The 18,927-nt window shown below is 40.6% G+C and overlaps 1 protein-coding gene across 1 annotated transcript in view; it reads left to right on the top strand.

Annotated features, from left to right (window-relative positions):
* Window positions 1-18,927, top strand: part of stab1 (stabilin 1) — a 240,380-nt gene that overhangs the window by 30,045 nt on the left and 191,408 nt on the right. The window contains exons 6-7 of the mRNA XM_069937203.1: window positions 11,545-11,640; window positions 15,879-15,998. Coding sequence (XP_069793304.1) covers window positions 11,545-11,640; window positions 15,879-15,998 — 216 coding nt within the window. The remainder of the gene's footprint in view (window positions 1-11,544; window positions 11,641-15,878; window positions 15,999-18,927) is intronic.

Raw genomic sequence — 18,927 nt, 5'->3', positions numbered from 1 at the left:
GTGTGGGATTTTACAGGGAAAACCAAAATTAGGGGAAGTTGATGTCCATTACAGACAGGAAGGAAATAACTTGTATTCATATCATGGTTTATTCTGTAAATCCTAAAGATTTTGTAATCAACTGGGTTCTCATGCAGGACATGTGGCAACAAGGCTTCGTAATGATCATGCAATCATAAGGTTGATGAAGAGAAGAATTAGTGAGAACAATGGGCAAAACTGCCCTCTTCATCTTAAAATCTTTGGTGTCCACCTGAGGAAGGAGATAAGGACCTAGTTTAATGCTTCATTGTGTAGATGCCACTGCCTGACAGTGCGGATTCCCTCACTGCTGGATTGAATGCAAGTCTAGATTTTGAGCTCCAGTGTGGATAGTGAAGTAATGGCTTTGAAGTTAATGTTCCCTGCAAAAAGATTGTGTGCATTAGTTTGTGCTCCAGATGTTTCCCATCTTATTACTGCCTCACAGGGCAATAGGCTTTCCATTCACGGTCACACGTCTTTGAATTGTGAAACTAAGCTATGAAGCTCAGCTCTGGAACTCAACTTGAACCAGATGCTTCGCACAAAGGAATTATTGTCATTGGGTTTCTTTGGTTTGCTTCACACGATGGCGTTGCCAGCCTTATTGTGCCCCTGGTTCTGTTTGTAATGTTGGGGGGGTTCTGGTTGCAGTAAATGGCCACAGCCTTCTGTGGCTAGGCTCGCTGATGGGTCTGGAACAGTTTTGGCTTAATCCAACCAGCCGCTAAAACAGGGTGCATGTCCTTTTTTATTAACTCTATGAGGGCCACCTACATTTGCAGATCAGGCTGGACAATATGCCTCATTATAGTTTTTAAAAGTAAAAATTAATGGAAATGTTTAGTAAGATTGCAACTGATTGGGCACAGAAGAAGTTTACCAGGATGTTGCTTTGATTGGAAGGTATGAGTTATGGGGAGAGGTTGGAGTGTTTTCTCTGGAGTGTAGGAGAGTGGGTGGTGGGTGGGAAATTAAAACTGAAGGCCTGAAAACCACCTGATAGTGGTTTTTAAAATCATCAGGAGGCATTGATAAGGTGGATTGTTGGAATTTTTTCCCCCAATGTAAAAGCACCACACATTAAAGGTGAGGGGAGGAAGTTTATGAGAGATGTGTGGGGAAAATTTTATACAGAAAGTGGTGGGTGCCAGGAATGGGCTGCCAATAATGGTGGTTGAAAAAGATTCAATAGTAAGATTTAAGAGGCTTCTAGATAGACACATGTAAATGGAAAGATATCTATCAAGTGCAAGCAGCAGAGTTTTCATTTGATTTGGGGATTGACACAGACACTTGGGCCAAAGGGCCTGTTGCTGTGCTGTACTATGTTTTAACTGTGAAGAGAACAAACAGATCAACCTTCCAGATGTAGGCCTTTCAACAGATTTGGAGGATATTTGAGGTGACACAATATAGATTGAATTTAACACTTTCCATTTTCGGGCAAGGAGAGCTGCTGAAATTGAAACGTGCTGGTGCTTCAATGAATCCTCTATGTGAGGAAGGGCCTCCTAGTGAATGATTATGCCCTTTCCCTTGTGTTCTCATGGGTCTATGAAAGCAGGCCTTCAGTTTTAATCTTTATCCCATCTCCAATATTGTTGGACCAGAAAGTGGTGTCTTGATCTGGCACTTGATCATTTTCCAAGGCATGATGATAGGATTTCCATCCAGTTAGGTTTGGCCTGTGTGGCTTGTGCTGAGGTACAGTTAACCTGAGACCAAAAAGGTTGGTCAAAACCAAATCCCAAGCTTCAGCAAGAAGGCAACGCCAGGGGGAAAAGTCTGAAGGATGGCAACATCTCAAGTTGCAAAGTGTTGGCAGCCAAAATCTAACTTTCAAAGCACTTGCATCTAACAACCGCAGTGACCTTGTTTAAGGACACTCCGTAGCAGGGAATTTCCCTCCAATGTCCATATTTTTCAATAAACTTGGCCCCAATTTCCCAGAACCATCTATATTACAGTCGAAGTCCAAAAATCCGGTGCCAGAAATCTGGACCACCTGAGAATCCAGACTTTTTGAAAATTCTCAAACTTATAAATTCAGCAGGCTTTTGTGTGCATGTATGTGTAAGCACCACAGATGCACAGTGGCAACAAGTGACCACATGTGTTGACTTTATTTATCTTTAAAACTGCTTGTTTTGAGAAATGAAGCATGTGGTATTTGCCAATGAATAAACTATCATAATTTACCTGCTTATCTCTTCTTTATTCCTCCTTAAATGTGTATTTTCAAAGTACTGCCTGAGAATCCGGAAAATCAAAAAATCTGGACTGATCTAATCCCTGAGCAGTCTGGATTTTAGGGCTTCTGTGACCTTATTATGTTGACTCATAGAAAGGTGGGCAGTGAGGATTGATTTACTTGGGAAGCTGAGCTAAGGAGTAGCAATTGGAATTTAACTGTGGCAAGTGTAAAGTGTTGCACTTGGGTAAGTCAAACCACTGCAGGAATTACACAGCCCTGGAGATTGCTGTGGAAGAGAGAGACCTTGGATTACAGGTGCATAGTTCCCTGAAAGTGACAACTCAGATTGATGGGCAAGTGAAGATGGCATTTGGCATGCAAGCTTTCATTGAGTATACAAGTTGGGACCTTGTGATGCAACTGTACAGGGCATTGATGAGACCACACTTTGAGTACTGTGTACCATCTAGTTGCCCATCGAGAGGGAGGATAGCTATAAATTGGCAAGGGTACAGAGGAGATTTACCAAAATGTTGCCAGGTCTGGATGGTTTAAGTTACAGAGAAGTTGATTAGGCTGAGTCTTTATTCCCTGGAGCATAGGAGATTGAGGGGTTGACCTTATTGAGGAATGTAAAAATCATGAGACACATGTATAAAGTAAATGCTCTTGGGATTTTTCCCAGGGTAGATGATTTTAGAATGAGAAGGCATTGGCTTATGGTGAAGGGTAGAGATTTAAGACGGAGAACAGTGCCTATTTGGAATAAGCAGCTAGAGGGAACCATACAATGACGACATTTAAAATACCTCTGACAGAAGCACAAATTAGATTAATTTCTTGTTGGTGGAGGGCATGAACTAAAAGAAAATGTTATTGACATATTGCTTTATTGCTGTAAAATAAGGCTCAATGGTCTCTTCATGGTGCTGTTTCAATCCACTATTGTGTTTGGGGGAGGAAAAAATGCGTTCTTGTAAATATAATTAAGGAATCTGAGACATTAGCCCTTGGGTTTCCTGCTGGAGCGTGGAATGAACAATACTCAGTTTATTAATATAAACACTAAGAAATCAAGGTTTTGCAGTAATGAAGTGACAACTTCCATTCATTAGAAATGAAAACAGTAAAGGCTGGGAACTCGGTCAATCAGGAAGCATCTGGGGAGAGAAGAACATGGTGCTAATTGATGACCTTTTGTTGGAACCGGCAGACATCACAGATGGCAACAAAACTATTAAGCAAAAGCAAAACATGGGAAAAGAAAGCAAAAGCATTTATATAGAGGAAATGAAGTTGAGAAAAAATTTGTCTAAGGTTAGAATGTTTGGCTGGATGGAGGGAAGTTGTGGAAGACAAAGTCTGTTCAACTCTTACTTCTCTGCTCACAATCACCAACACATTTCTTAAAAATTACTCAGTATGTAATCACAGAACAATACCACTGCTTAGAAATTGTGTTGCTTTTTTAGTGATCCAAATCTAATTCAATCTGGGCTAAATTATGTTGGTGATGATTTCTGGGTGAAATTGGGCTACATGTCAGCCACCTTCAAAGGTGTCATTTTGAGGGTACAGGGTTTGTATGTTCCAGTCAGGAATAAGGGCAAAGTTAGCAGGCATAGAAAACCTTGGGTTTTGAGGAATATTGGGGATCCGGTTTGGAAGGTGTATTGCAGGTATAGACAACGTGGAGCAAATGACGTAGTTGAGGAGTATAAAATATGAAAGAAAAACCTCAAGAAGGAAGGCTAAAAGAAGACGAGTTTGCTCTGGTAGCCAATGTGAAGGAAAACCTAAAGGTTTCTACGGGTATATTAAGAGCAAAAGTATAGTAAGGGGTAAAATTGGTCCCTTTGAAGATCAGAGTGGTTGGCTTTGTATGGAGCCAAAAGTGATGGGGAGATAGTAAATGGTTTTCTTCTTCAGTATTCGCTCAGGAAACATGCATGTGAATGCAAAGGTGGACCAGTGGGAAGTAAGGAAAGCAAGCAGTGAGGTTATGGAACATCTACAGATTAAAGAGGAGGAAGTTCTTGTTGTCTTAAAGTAAATAAGGGTGGATAAATCCCCAGGGCCTGACAAGATATTCCCTTGGACCTTGAGGGAGGCTAGTGTAGAAATTACAGGGGCTCTGACAGAGATAAGGTAATATAAAAAAGTGGTGCCGGAGGATTGGAGAGTAGCTCACCTTTAAAAAAAGGCTTCAAAAGTAACCCTGGAAATTATAGGCCAGTGAGCCTGATGTCAGTAGTAGGTAAATTATTGAAAAGTGTTCTAAGAGATCAGATGTACTGTGGCAATACACATTCTTGTAGTGGCGACCCAGCCCCGCTTGTGAGGTGATTTGATAGAGATAAAGTATTTAAAATTATGAGTGGATTGGACTTTTCCCACTGCAGTTAGGTGAGATACAAACCAAAGGGCATGAGTTAAGTGTGAAAGGGGAAAAGTTTAGGGGGAACTTGAGAGGAAACTTCTTCACACAGAGAGTGGTGGGAGTGTGGAACAAGCTGCCAGCTGAGGTGATGAATGTGGGCTAAATTTTAACATTTTAGAAGAATTTGAATGAGTACATGGATGGGAGAGGGCTATGGACTGGGTGCAGGTCAATGGGACTAGGCAAAAAAAAATGATTTGGCACAGTGTAGAAGGGCTGAAGGGGCCTGTTTCTGTGCTGTAGTATTCTATGGTTCTATCTTATCATGACAAGCATTTCCCCATATTGCCTTGTATGGTTCAAATCCTCCCAGCGTAAACTGAAATATTGTGCTCCAGAAATCAAACACCAAGAAAGGAACCCAGTTTGCTTTATTTTCCCATCCAGGTGCCACTCAGAGCACCACCCTGGTTACTTTAGCATGGTGCTGAAAGTAGAACTTCACAAGGCAGCTCCAAATGTTCTGATGCCATTTTGCACCAGAGTGCCCTGATAAACAGATAATTGATACTAGATGTGCCAAGAGGGTATACAAATGTGTTCTAAACAGAAATATGAATCGTTCATTCCTCTCCATGGATTCTGCCTGACTTGCTGAATCCTTCAAGGTATCTCATTGTTTGCTCAAGATTCCAGCATCTACAATTCTTGTGATTCTCTAGTTTTCTACTCCACTGGGAATTTCTCACAAAGGTAAAGAAATGTCCCTCTTCCTTCTGATGGGAGTTCCGTGAAGTTCCCTCATACTGGCTCCCCAGTCCGCACTTTCAGCTGACTTCTGGCTCTATGACCACGTGCTCATCAAGGCTCACTACCACACCACCCACATTTCGTTCCTCTTCATATTCATCTCATTCCATGTGACTTCAAGTTTCACTTGCAAGCATTGCAGTTTGGGCCCCCACCAGGATCTTCAAAGGTAGCCTCAAAAAAACAGGCCTTGATCTGAAACATTGACTGGTTAACCCACCCATCAGCACCCCTCTATTCATGGAGAACAATGACCCATGTGCAGGGGTGTGGAACCCTTTTTAAAAAAAAAAATCACATCCCACCTTCAGTAATCCCCTATGCCATCGGTGCTCTGTGATTAGTGAGGGATTACTGAAGGTGGAACGTGAATGAAAAGGGAAGGTTGAGAATCACTGCTCTAGATCCAATTGTTACTGAAATATTTTGCATGAAAAAAATTGTCATTGGCCCATTTCCTTTGAAATTATGAAACCGTGCACATAACGAGTCAATTAGCTACGATTAAAACATTAGTTTTCAAACCTTTTTCATTCCACTCACATATGACTATAAGCAATCCCCGACTAATCACAGAGCACCTACAGCATAGGGAATACTTAAGGTAGAAAATGATCTAGTGTGTCACATATCTTTGCTCCTGATGAATTATTTGTTGTATATGGGGAAATGTCTCCATGTCCATTAAGAGCAGCCATCTGCTCACATGGCATTTTACTGCTCAGAGGTAACTAGACTGCTGTTGCTATTTCTGAGGAACAGGTTGTTGTCAGGCGCCAGTGATTGGGGTGAGAGTCCATCAAAGGAGGAAGATGTCGATTGCTCTTCATCTGGATTTGCACTGCTGACTCCTGGCTCCACATAACCTCCAATGAGACAACCTCTCTGATCTTGTCATCTTGCATTTGGTCAGAGAGATCTGCCACAATGTCATTTGACTGTGCATCTATCTCATCATAAAGGCATCCAGATCAAGACCTCCGGGTCCACTGGGCAACTTGGATGGACAGGCTCCTTGGGATGTCACACACGCCAAATTCTTTGAAGGCATACTAGAATAGATGTGGGGAAAATGTTCCCCTTGGCTATGAATTCTGGACTTGGGATTGAGGGAGGGTCGTCATGATTTAAAATAAGGTCAGTTAAGATTGAGATGAGAAGAAATTTATTCTCGCAGAAAATTGTGGATCTTTGGAATTCTTAGTCCCAGAGAGGTGTAGAGCCATTCAAAAGAATGACGGATGAATGTCAGCTTATTTAAAGGATCAAGGGATAGGGCAAGAAAACAGCATGGAGGGTAAAGATCAGCCACAATCTTGTTGAATAACAGAGCAGACTCCAGGGGCTCATACCCTTCAGCTTCCGTTTCCTGTACCTTTGAGCTTATTCATTCCCAGAACCAGTTACAGAGCTGATGCCATGAGGTGGCAGTTCCCATTGCCATCATGATAGCCATCCTTGTTCCTGCTCCAGTTTCAGTTGTTGAGATGGTAGGTTTCTCCTCATAATCCTGCACATGCCGTGATGTTTGTCAAAGCTTCACTACGAGTAGGGTATTCCTTTGTAATGATTAAAGTTTATGGCAATCGAACATAGGAACATTACAGCATGGTACAGGCCCTTTGGTCCACAATGTTGTGCTGACTATGTAAACCTACTCCAGAACAAACTGATCCTTCCCTACCTCACACCCATAGTCCTCTATTTGGTTACAAGAAATGTTTGAATGTTCTTGTACCAGCCTCCACCACCACCACCCCAGCAAAGCATTCCAGGCACCTAACAATCTGTATAAATTAAAAAAAAGTCCTTGCATCTGCCCTAAACTTCCTTAAGATATCCTCTGTTATTTGCTATTGTTGCCCTGGAAAACTGGTGCTAAATGTCTGCACTATCTTCCTTTTGCTCAGTGACCAATACTACACATGGTATTCCAAATGTGGCCAAGCTAATGACTTGTACAGTTGTGACATGACATCCCTGCTCCTGTATTCATTGCCTGTGGAATGAAGGCAAACATGCCGAATGCTGCATTCACCACACAGATTACCTGTCATCATTTCCAGAGAACCTTCTGCGACACCTCCTAGGGCTCTGCCATTAACTGTGGAAATCCTGCCCTGATTTGACCTGCCAACATTTCATACTTTTACGAATTAAACTCCATTTATGGTGTCTCAGGCACTCCCTCTGCTACCCTACTGCTACAACACTGACTGGCCCACATGATCTATTTCCTGGTAACCAACTGAATTGAGAGTGCTTTAGTATGCCTTTTGAGAACATCTTGGAGATCACCCCTGCAACTTTTCTCTCCTCCATGGGACTTTTGGTCTATGCTGCTGCTTCTTGATTGCCATGAAAGATGAACACCTGTCTTTGCCTGCTGTACAGTCAGATGTTGGCAGCTGCGATGAATGCATGCTGGTCTCGATAGGAGTTAAACATGAAAGTCTGCAAGATGCTAGGGTCGTGTGCAGTACACAACCTGCTGGAGAAACTCAGTATGTCACACAGAATCCATAGGAAGTAAAGGATGCATGTAGGCTGGATTTTGTTACTGGTTGAAATTCAACCTTTGGAAAGGTGACAAACGACTACCTTTTCAACTTCACAGAAATTGCCCAAATCCTCTGAGCAGGATATCTTTTATAAGTATAGATAAGTAAGGACTCCAAGAACTGTCCACAACCCGAAATTTCCACTAGTTCAAAACATTGCCTGAAATCGCTAAAGCTTCACTAATAAGTTAATCAGCTGAAGATTTGTACAATTCTTAGTTACATTTTGATCTTTGCCAGATCTCAGTTAGAACAAGTTATTTAGTGTAGATGTGGACTTCAATTCAAAACCAGCCAGACCACAGAATGCCAGACTGGAGAGTTTCAACCTGCACTTCTTTCTTGATAGGAACATGCCATAATTGGTGCATTCATCAGGATGCCCTTTACTGACTACAATTTGGCATTCAACACCATGAACCCCTCAAAACTCTTCAGCAAACTCCAAGACCTGGCCTCAATACCCAACTGTGTAATTGGATCCTGGATTTCCACACCTCCAGACCCCAATCAGTGTGGTTGGCAAGAATATCTCCTCCACAATCACCATCAATACTGGAGCACTACAGGACCGTGTACTTGGCCCCCTACTCTCCTCACTCTACACACTGACTGTATGGCTTGGTGCAACAACAGCGCCATATACAAATTTGCTGATAATAATACAGTAGTAGGCTGTATAAAAAGGGGTGATGAGTCAGCATACAGGAGTGAGATTGTAAACTTGGCTGAACAATATACTAATAACAACCTCTCATTCAATGTCACCAAGACCAAGGAGTTGATTGTACACTTCAGAAAGGAAAAATCCAAGGTGTATGGTCCAATGATGATTGGGGAATCAGGTGGAGAGAGTGGGCAAATTTAAATTTGTGGAAGTCAGTATCCCTTTCCTGGTCCCATCGTAGAGGGAAAAAAAAGTCAGCCCCTATGCTTCCTCAGGAGTTTGCAGAGGTTTGGTATGTCATTGGAAAGCTTTGCAAATTTCTGCAGATGTGTAGTGAACTGGGATTCACTAGAAGTGTGCAGTACTAACGACTGGTCCCGCCTCCTGGCTCTTCCCCGGTGGCCCGTATATAACCCTGGTTCCCGCCTAAACTTTGAACTCCTCTGAAGCCTCTACATGAACCCTACCAGTGTTGTAAGCTAAGAAAAGCATTAGTTTTCCCTTCAGTCGAATGTGAGCTTCTATCTATGCTACAAGATGTGTAGTGGAAAGTGTGCTGACCAGCTGCATCATGGCCTGGTATGGGGGCACCAATACCTCTGAGCAGAAAGCCCTGCAAAAGGTAATGGACATAGCCTAGTACATCACTGGCAAAACTCTCCCCACAACTGAGAATGTCCACATGGAATCCTGTTGTCAGAGAACAGCAGCTACCATCAAAGATCCACATGACCCAGGACATGCTCTGTTCTCTTGCTCATTATTTCTTACTGAATATTTCAATTTGTTTACATTTCTTTCTTTTGATTACATTTCCTTCTTCTTGAGTAGTTTACATTTATTGGTAATTATAAATTCTGCCTGGCCTGCCGGAAAAAGAATCTCAGGTTTGTATGTGATGTCATGTCACAATAAATTTGAGCTTTAAACTTTGAAGCATATATCTTCTTAAAAAGTTTCACAATCTCAATGCAGGACTTGATTTGGTGCAAACACTACAACGGCAATGTACATTACTATCCTTCAGTAGATGTGTGGATGTTAGCAAATTCATTGCTGATATAATCAAGATGTAGAGGAGTAGTGATGGGTTTTTTTTTTAAAGCTCCTGGCCTATAGAGTTTTCCCTTGGCATAAACTTGGCACATAGGTCTGGTGTGTTGTCTGAAGAGACATTTGAATAGGCCAGCCTCGTAGTCTCTGGTGTTTAGAAAAAGGAGGTGATCTCACCAAAACTTATAAAATTGTTACAGGGCTCAACAGGCTGAATGCAGCACAGATGTTTCTCCATGGCATCACAGTGTTAGAATAAGAGGAAGGCCATTTGGGACTGCGGTGAAACCTGTTTACCAAGCGAGGTGGATCTTTGGAATGCTCTGCCCTGCAGGACTGGAAGTTCATTCTCTGTGGAATACTGTACTTCCAAAGATGCTCACTTTCAGACAAAGCAAGAAACCAAGGCTCTCTATATAAGGATGCAAATAATCCTGTGGCTCTCAGGGAATATTCTGAGGGTATCATGGCCAATAATTGTCCCCCTACAGCATAGGTTATTTGGCAGCATTTGATATTGCAAAGGTATATTTTTGGCCGTGGACTGCTAAGGGATGTCCTTAGATATAAAAGTCACCAAAAAATGCAAGTTATTTCCTTTTTCATCCACTTGTGATGTGGCATTAGTGATTTTGAGCTACAATGTATTTTCATAGAAAATAAGAGCAGAAAAGGTGTTGATTGCCTGGGTTCGAGGAATTGAACAGTTTTCTAAGTTTTTGTATCCAATGCCAACATCAGACATTCCCAGACAGCATCGTTCAGATCAACCAGGAAATTGTGTGGCAGCTTGGTTGGAGGTGATTTGATGTTAATCAGTGGATAGGGATTTGGACAGCAGGTATTTTAATGGAGTTGACAGATTTAAGATTCCTTTATTGACATGTTCTAATACACAAAATGTAATAATACATGAAATAGGTCAACTTTTGCCTGCCACAAAGGCACGCAAAGAGGAGCCACTAGTACTGCCTGGCACCCCGAATATTAAGAGAAAAAGAAACTAAAGAGAGTCCCTCCAGAGTCACTTAGTGTCTGTGGATTAGCCTCCAGTGCTTTAGGTTCACAGATCCCTGTTCGATCCATCAGCAACCCAAGCTACAGATCGAAACCTCCAATACGATCAGGAATATTTCAGCACCTGAAGTCCTATGGGAGTCCTTCTTGCCCTTAGCAGCCTCTCAAATCCCAGCTCTGATACGTAATTCCTATGAGCCCATCTCCTGCAGCCTGCAGTCAAATTTGACGGAACTGAAGGTTGAGGGACATGATGGTGAACATTTTGCTTGAACAGGACCTCCTCAAGTTGGTCTCCTGTGCCAGACATGATAATCTAAAGTCATGGAGGATCTTGTGTGATGTTAAAGTTGCTTTTGAATGAAGGCCCATATGGTTTACAAACTATTTATCATGGAGTTGGTGTGTAGGGAGTGTTACTTAAAGGTCCATTCCGTGTGATCCCAAGTTGCTTTATCCTTTTCTCACTATGGTAATTGAATCTAATGATTGAATCTCATGAGCCTGTAAATAGGCACAGTGCAGATAGATTGAAGATCAAATGTGTTGGGTTTAGTAATCAATAAGTATCAACCATTGTGCAGAATTTGACCTCCAGTTGTGCAATATAGCAGTAGATCTATCCTGTACCTAAGATTCGGTTCTTTTGCTTGAATGCTCTATTGTTTTAGTTGGCTTCTAGGGTTGTGTGAAATTTAAAACTTAAAATGGAATTGCTTAGGACCATAATTATGGAGAGCTCATCTTAAATGAACTGCAAGTGTGCAAGTGGAAATGAATACTTAGAGCTATGACCACCATGTTTCACTACATTGTTGTTGGTTGTATTCATCTAAAGGTTGCAAATGTGTACATGGAGTCTGCAGCAATGGGATCACTGGAAATGGAAGCTGCCTTTGTGTTTCTGGGTACACTGGGCCAAAATGTGATCAAGGTAAGCATTTATTCTTCATGTCAGGAGGTTAATGCACAGAGATGGAGGCATGTGTGCCTCCTCTCATCTTCTGTTGCACATCTCGATGTTAATCTATCAGGGAGATGCCAGAAATCAGCACCATGCCCATTTTGCCCCACAATCAATTTTGTTTTCCAATGTAGTGTAGTTAATAAGTTATGAGACTTGTAATGAGCTAGAGAGATGAATTTGGTTGTCGTCACCTTCTCAAGGGCTTTTAGGATTTGACAATAAATGCTGGCATTGTCAGGGAAATTTTATTTCTTGTACTGAGTCATATCAATAACATCCACAAATGATCATCATCAAAATATAAAAAGTGACATTTTCCTCCCTTTCTTCCCTCTCCCCTTCCCCACCCCCTTCAAAATTCAATAAACAATAAAACAAAGAAATAACAAAAAACAAAAAGAAAATAATTGTATCGTCCACTTTTGCATATTTAAATCTTATTGTGCTCACAATTATGTTGTTTTAAGAGATGAAGGTTTGTGGTCGGCATTCTCCCACATATTTTATGTATGGTTCCCAAATTTGTTTGAATAATGTACACTTGTCTTTCAGATTGCATGTAATTTTTTTCTAATGGAATACTCTTGTTCATTTCTGTTTACCACTGTTGTATTTTAAGGGTTGTTTCCATTTTCCAGGTTGACATAATACATTTTTTTGCTCCTGCTAGCGCTCTCATAATAAATCTTATTTGGGCTCTGTCTAATTTTAGTCCTAAATTTTTGTCTTATTATTTAACAGAATTTTTTTGATCTTTTGGTATATTATTTTTTGTGATTTTGTTTAATATTAGGTTTAGACCTTCCCAGAAAGTTTTCACTTTTGAAGATGTCCAAGTTGCGTGTAATGTTGTTCCAGTCTCTTATTTACAATGAAAGCATCGATCTGATGCTGTTGGGTCCCACTCTTTTAATTTCTGAGGAGTAACATATAATCTATGTAACCAGTTATATTGTATCATACGTAATCTAGTATTTATCGTGTTCCGCATTGTTCCTATATATAACTCCTCCCATGTTTTGTTCTTTATCTCTGTGTTTAAATCTTTTTCCCAACTTTGTTTTGGTTTATACTTTGTTTCATCTTCTTCCTTATATTGCAATTTGATGTACATGTTAGTAATAATTTTTTAAATTTATCATTGTGTCTGTGATTAAATATTCATAGTTGCTACTTTCTGGTAATCTCAAGCTATTTCCCAGTTTATTTTTTGAATAAGTTTTCAATTGATAATATGTAAACATTGCACCTTGTGTTATTCCATAGTTAACTTTTAATTGCTCAAATGTTAATAAATTAGTTCCCAAAAAGCAATCTTCTATTTTCTTGATTCCTTTTCTATCCCATTCCTTGAAAAATAAATTATCTATTGTAAAGGGGATTCATGGGTTTTGTGTTAATATCATTTTTGGTATTTGATAATTTATCTTTTTTTCTTCCAGGTGTATTCTTTTCCATAATTTAAGTATGTGATGTAGTACTGATGAATTGTTGTATTGCACCAATTTTTCATCCCATTTATAAAGTATATGTTCTGGGATATTTTCTCCCAATTTGTCTAATTCTATCTTAGTCCAGTTTGGTTTTTCTCCTCTCTGATAAAAGTCTGATAAGTACCTTAACTGTGCTGCCCTGTATTAATTTTTGAAGTTTGGTAGCTGTAACCCTCCTTGTTTGTAACTCAATGTTAATTTTTCTAGCGTTATTCTTGATTTCTTACCTTTCCATAAAAATTTCCTTACTATTTTCTTCAGTTTAGCAAAAAATTTTTTGTCAGGAAAATTTGTAAAGTTTGGAATAGATATTGCACGCATGGGAACACATTAATCTTAATACAGTTTACTCTTCCTATTAAAGTTTACGGTAGTTCTTTGCAATTCTCTAAATCTTCCTGTATATTTTTAATTAATGGTTCATAGTTTAATTTGTATAAATGTTTTAGATTGTTTTCTATTCTGATACCAAGGTAATGTATTGCCTGTGATTGCCATTTAAAAAGGGTTTCTTTTTAAAATTCTGAATAATCAACTTTGTTCATTGGCATCACTTTGCTTTTATTGGTATTTATCTTGTACCCTGATATTTCTCCATATTCTTCAGTTTCGTATATAGTTTTTTTATTGACTTATCTGGTTCTGTTAAATATATATGATGTCATCTGCAAATAGGCTGATTTTATATTCTTTCTCTTTAATTTTTATTCCTTTTATCATAGTTTCCTTCCTTATCAACTCCGCTAGTGGTTTAATAACCAAAACGAACAGTGATGGGGATAATGGGCATCCCTGTCTTGTTGACCTGCTTAATTTCAAGTGATCTGATACATATCCATTTATTACTACCTTTGCTAAGTCCATTATATAATGCTGTAATCCAGTATATTTTTAAAAATATTTTTAATCCAGAATATTTTTCCGGTAGTTTAAATTTCTGTAACACTTTAAACAAATAATTCCACTCGACCCTGTCGAAGGCTTTCTCTGCATCTAATGTAACAGCTACCATTGGTGTTTTATTTATTTGTGCTGGATGAATTAAATTAATAAGTTCACAAGCATTATCAGCTGCCTGTCTTTTTTTTAAACAAATCCAGTTTGGTCTTGCCTTACTAGTTTTGGTTACACAGTCTGTTTGCTAAACTTGTTGAAGTGTAATTTTATTAAATGAATTGAATCTATTGTGAGAGAGGTTCTATTAGCACCCACTCCAAATTTCCACTTTTTACACTGGTTTAGTTCTTTTAAACTATGTATGTTTTATTTAAAAAAAACTGCAAGGTTTCTTGGAGTGTCAGTTAAATTCAGCATATTGTTTCCCCTGTTTAGATTTCAAGTAGTGACAATCAGTAATATTTTTGAGCATTGTAGGATAGCAGCTGTTAGTCCTGCTATTCTAAGCCAACTGGCAGGTATTAATGGTATTCAAATACTTGGGCACTCTTTGGTGCTTAAGATTCTTAATGAAGATGTCAGGAAAAAGATTGTGTTCCACACTGCACTTTGACTGGCACATTCACTTCTTTTTGTTGGCTTTAATTGTATGCAAATCTCTGAGTTGAAAGTCTCTTCCTCCTCTTAAGGAACATTCCAAGTAAAAGACAAAATTCCAATTTGTTAAATTGGAATCAGATATGGAAAGTAGAAACATATCCAATTATTTTGATGTCTTTCTTACAGGAAATGGAAAGACTTTGAAGAAAACGTGGAGCATGCACTTTAACCTGCATGTGGCCTTGCTTTGCCTGGTCAAGGAAATCCTCAGCTCTCAAGAGCCCCTTTGCCAACACCCTTCAGCACAGAGATTATAGACAAATATAAACAAACAAGCAAAGTCCTGCTACAGGAGATCCAATGATTTGTATGTAGTATAATAGAATTAAAACAAATCCAGGTTTCTTTATCCTTATAAGGAGGTGTCTTCATCTTTTATGATATTTTTAAAAAAAACCAAGACTCCAAATATTTTCATGAACAATGATTATTCTGTTCAAAGTATAACAATGACCTAATTTGAAAGAGGTTCTCTTCGATGTTTGCCTCCTCTTGTGGGAGGTATTTTCATGTTCAAAGATTGACAATAGCTAGCAACATACCAAAAAATCTAGAGATCTTTCTTCTAAGTAATATAAGAAGTAAAGAACTAGGCCTCAATTTGGATGAAGCACAAAAAAGATTTATTATGATAGCCTTAGCTGAAGCAAAAAAATGTATAATGTCAACCTGGAAATCAGAAGAGAGCCTGAGAGTACAGCAATGGTACATAGGAATGAATAAATGTATTCCATTGGAAAAAATAACATATAATTTAAGAAATAACGTCACAGTATTCGAACAAATTTGGGAACCGTACATGGAACACAACAGAGAGGGCCTACCGCGGACCTCCACTCCATAAAGTGACAGAATGAGAAGATGAAATGAATTGATCCAGTGTGTAAAAGTAGATGACACAATTTTCTTGTTTATTTTCATTGTGTGATGACATTGTTTAATGGGTTTATTGTATTGTATATGTTGAACGTTTAGTGGGTAGGGAGGGGGGGTGGGAAGGAGGGAGGGAAGGGAGGGGGGAAAAGGGAAGAAAATGACACTGTGTATATCCAAGAGGGAAATGTCTGTGTGTATTTTGGTTAATATGATTCATAGTGTGAAAAATAAAAAAATTTAAAAAAAGATTGACAATAACTGTCTGTTGATTCTTCTCAGAGATGCCTGCTTGCAAGACCCTTCAATGTGGAAACAACACCCAGTGTTCTGAAGGAAAGACAGGGAAGTTAACCTGTTCATGTATGCCTGGTTTTCAGGACATTGCAGGAGCCTGTGTTGGTAAGGAGTTTTAATCCTTGTGACGCCAAACAGTTTTTATCGAATTTTGCGACGTTTGGAGTAGAAATCTATCTTTTGTGTTAGTTTCATGATATTTTGTGGAAGCTCTCATGGATATATTCATCTGAATGACCTTCTCCCTCCATTTCTTATCCCCATTTTCTTGTGGCCATGCCTTTCAGTTGTTTATATTAATAGTTTAAATTATTTTGTTGCTGGTTTTTGAGCAAATACTTAGCTGTATATTTCATCACTTTACCCTACATCAGGAAAACAAGTAAAGCTCCATTTCATTAGAATAAACAGGAGAACTGAGCAGAGAGTTTAAGTCATGAGAAATGGCTGATAAGATGATAATATGTTGTTTGCAAAGTAAGAAAGAGAAGGCTGTAAACTAAAGTGAAAGTACATCTCTGAAATGACAGGCAATAAGATGCTTTTAAAAAAAAGAACAAAAGCTGCAAGGAAGGGGAAGGGAAACAGTGTTCAGAGAACTCTATTAACATAGGCAGGGAAATAAACAAAAGCTGATCATTTTGGAAATCTAAAAAAAATGCAAGAAATAACAACTCTGTTTCTCTTCCCACAAATGTGGCCCAATCTACTGAGTAATTCCAGTACTTTTTGTTTTTAGTTTTAGAACAGACTTGATGTGCCCTTCCTGTTGTAACCGTGTCAATTCAGGGGATGCCACGGATGGCTATCGAACATAAATTAGGAAATAAGTAGATATTGTAATGGTTAGGCAATTTGGTTATTTCATTATTTGTATATGATGTAGGCCAGGCTGACCACCAGCAAATGTCTTTCTGCTGTTAAACCCAGAAGTCTTTCATAATTCTTTTATACCCTTGCCTAGTTATTTATGGAACCATAGAACAACATCACTGAAACAGACCCTTCAGCCCTCCTAGTTTGTTGTGAACTATTATTCAGCTTCATCCCTCTGACCGGCACCTATTTGATGTCCCTCCATACCTCCCATCCATGTACCTGTCCAAGTTTTTCTTTAATGTCAACATTGAGCCTGCATTCATGAAAACACTCTCTGCATGAAGAAATTCCCCCTTAATATTCCCTTTAAACTTTTCCCTTTTCACCTTTAATCTATTATCTATTTTTATCTAACCTCACCTCAGTGGAAAAAGTCTGTTTGCATTTACTCAGCCTATACACTTCATCTGGATTGGGTGGTTGTGAGTGCTGCTGTGTGAATGATTCTGACACAAGGTCCACAGGCTGTACAACAGGCTTTAATTAGCTTAAACGTACACCAGTCTTTATATCTTTGCTGGCTTCATGTGTGTGGCTGTCCTCAAAGGGGCCGGCTTGAGTCTTTATACGGGCCGGCGACTGACAGCTGGCAGGTGGGGCCAGCCTCCCAGGTTGCCTACCTCCAGGTACAGTGGTTTCCCCCTGTAGTAGGCTGGTAGGTGTGTGGCCAGTGAAGCAGTTGTATCACAGCATTCACCCCCTTCTTAAAATGAGTCCTCAGGGTGGGAGGCCAGTGTCCTTGGCACCAGGTAGTATCTACAAGTTCAGGCAGTCTGTGCTTCTGGGACCATCGCAGGATAGGCTCCTGGTTAGTGGTCTCAATAAACTTGGCTGCCCGAGGGTTGGCTGGGTCTGGGGTGGCAAGGGCTGCTGGTGGTGTGGACAGGATGGTGTCTGGCAGAGAGGGGGTGTAGATGTGGGGTGGGTCCATGGGGAATGAGGCCCTCTGCAGAGGTGGAGAGAGTGTGTCAGTTCCCGAGGGATCCTGGATGGGCCAGGGGTGCCTGGGGTGAGAGGGCTGGGCCTCTGCTAGTGCCAGGTCACTGGTCGACACGGGGTCCTCACATAATTTTGGTTTGAATGGAAGAGATGCACCTGCTCAACCAGAGGGTCAGATTTATGGGTCCTCATGCGTTTATGGAGGAGTACTGGTCCTGGAGACATCAGCCACGCTGACAGGGAGACACCAGTTGACTATTTCCTAGGAAAGGGGAAAAAGCATTCGTGAGGGGTCTGATTGGTCACTGTGCACAAGAGTGACCGTACAGCATGGAGTACCTTGGAGAGGGCTCTTCCCAATAGTTGATGGACCAGCCTTTCGACCTCAGGGCCAGGAGGACTGCCTTCCAGATTACCCCATTTTCACGATCCATCTGCCTGTTGCCCTTGGGGTTGTAGCTAGTCATGCGACTCACTGTGATCCCTCGCACCATTAGGTACTGGTGCAGGTCCTCACTCATGAAACTGGACCTCCAGTCGCTGAGGATGAATGCCGGGTATCTGAACATGGTGAAGATCTGTGCCAGTGCCTTGATAACGGAGGCAGTGGAGGTGTCAGGGCAAGGGATGGCAAAGGTAAAACTGGAGTATTCATCTATAACCAAGAGGAGAAAGACGTTCTTATCATGGAAGGCAGTGGTTCCTTGAAGTCGATGCTGAGTCGCTCGAAGGGCCGAGTGGCCTTCACTACATGGGCCTGTGGTAGTTGGAAAAAGCGCGGTTTGCACTCTGCACAGACCCTGCAGAACTCAGTCGAGTTTCGGACTTCTTGGACGGTGAAGGGGAGGTTCCAGGACTTAATGAAGTGGTACAAGCACGTGACATCCGGGTGGCAAAGGGTGTCATGCAGCGTCTGGAGCTGTTCTGACTGTGCACTGGCGCAGGTGTGAGACAGGGCATCAGGCGAGTCATTGAGCTTCCCCTGCCTATACTGGATGTCATAGCTGAACGTGACCAGCTTGACTCTCTAGCGCAAGATCTTGTCATTCTTGATCTTGCCTCTGTGGGTGGTGCTGCACATGAATGCCACTGCATGCTGGTTGGTGAGGAGGGTGAACCTTCTGCCTGCCAGGTAGTGGTGCCAGTGGTGGATTGCTTCCACAATCACCTTGGCCTCCTTTTTGATGGTGGAGTGTTTGAGCTCTGAACCATGGCG

The sequence above is a fragment of the Narcine bancroftii genome, chromosome 5, assembly GCF_036971445.1.
Source record: "Narcine bancroftii isolate sNarBan1 chromosome 5, sNarBan1.hap1, whole genome shotgun sequence".
Classification (NCBI taxonomy): Eukaryota; Metazoa; Chordata; class Chondrichthyes; order Torpediniformes; family Narcinidae; genus Narcine; species Narcine bancroftii.
Note: the sequence above shows the minus strand (reverse complement) of the source record. Positions and strands in the feature narration are given on the sequence as shown.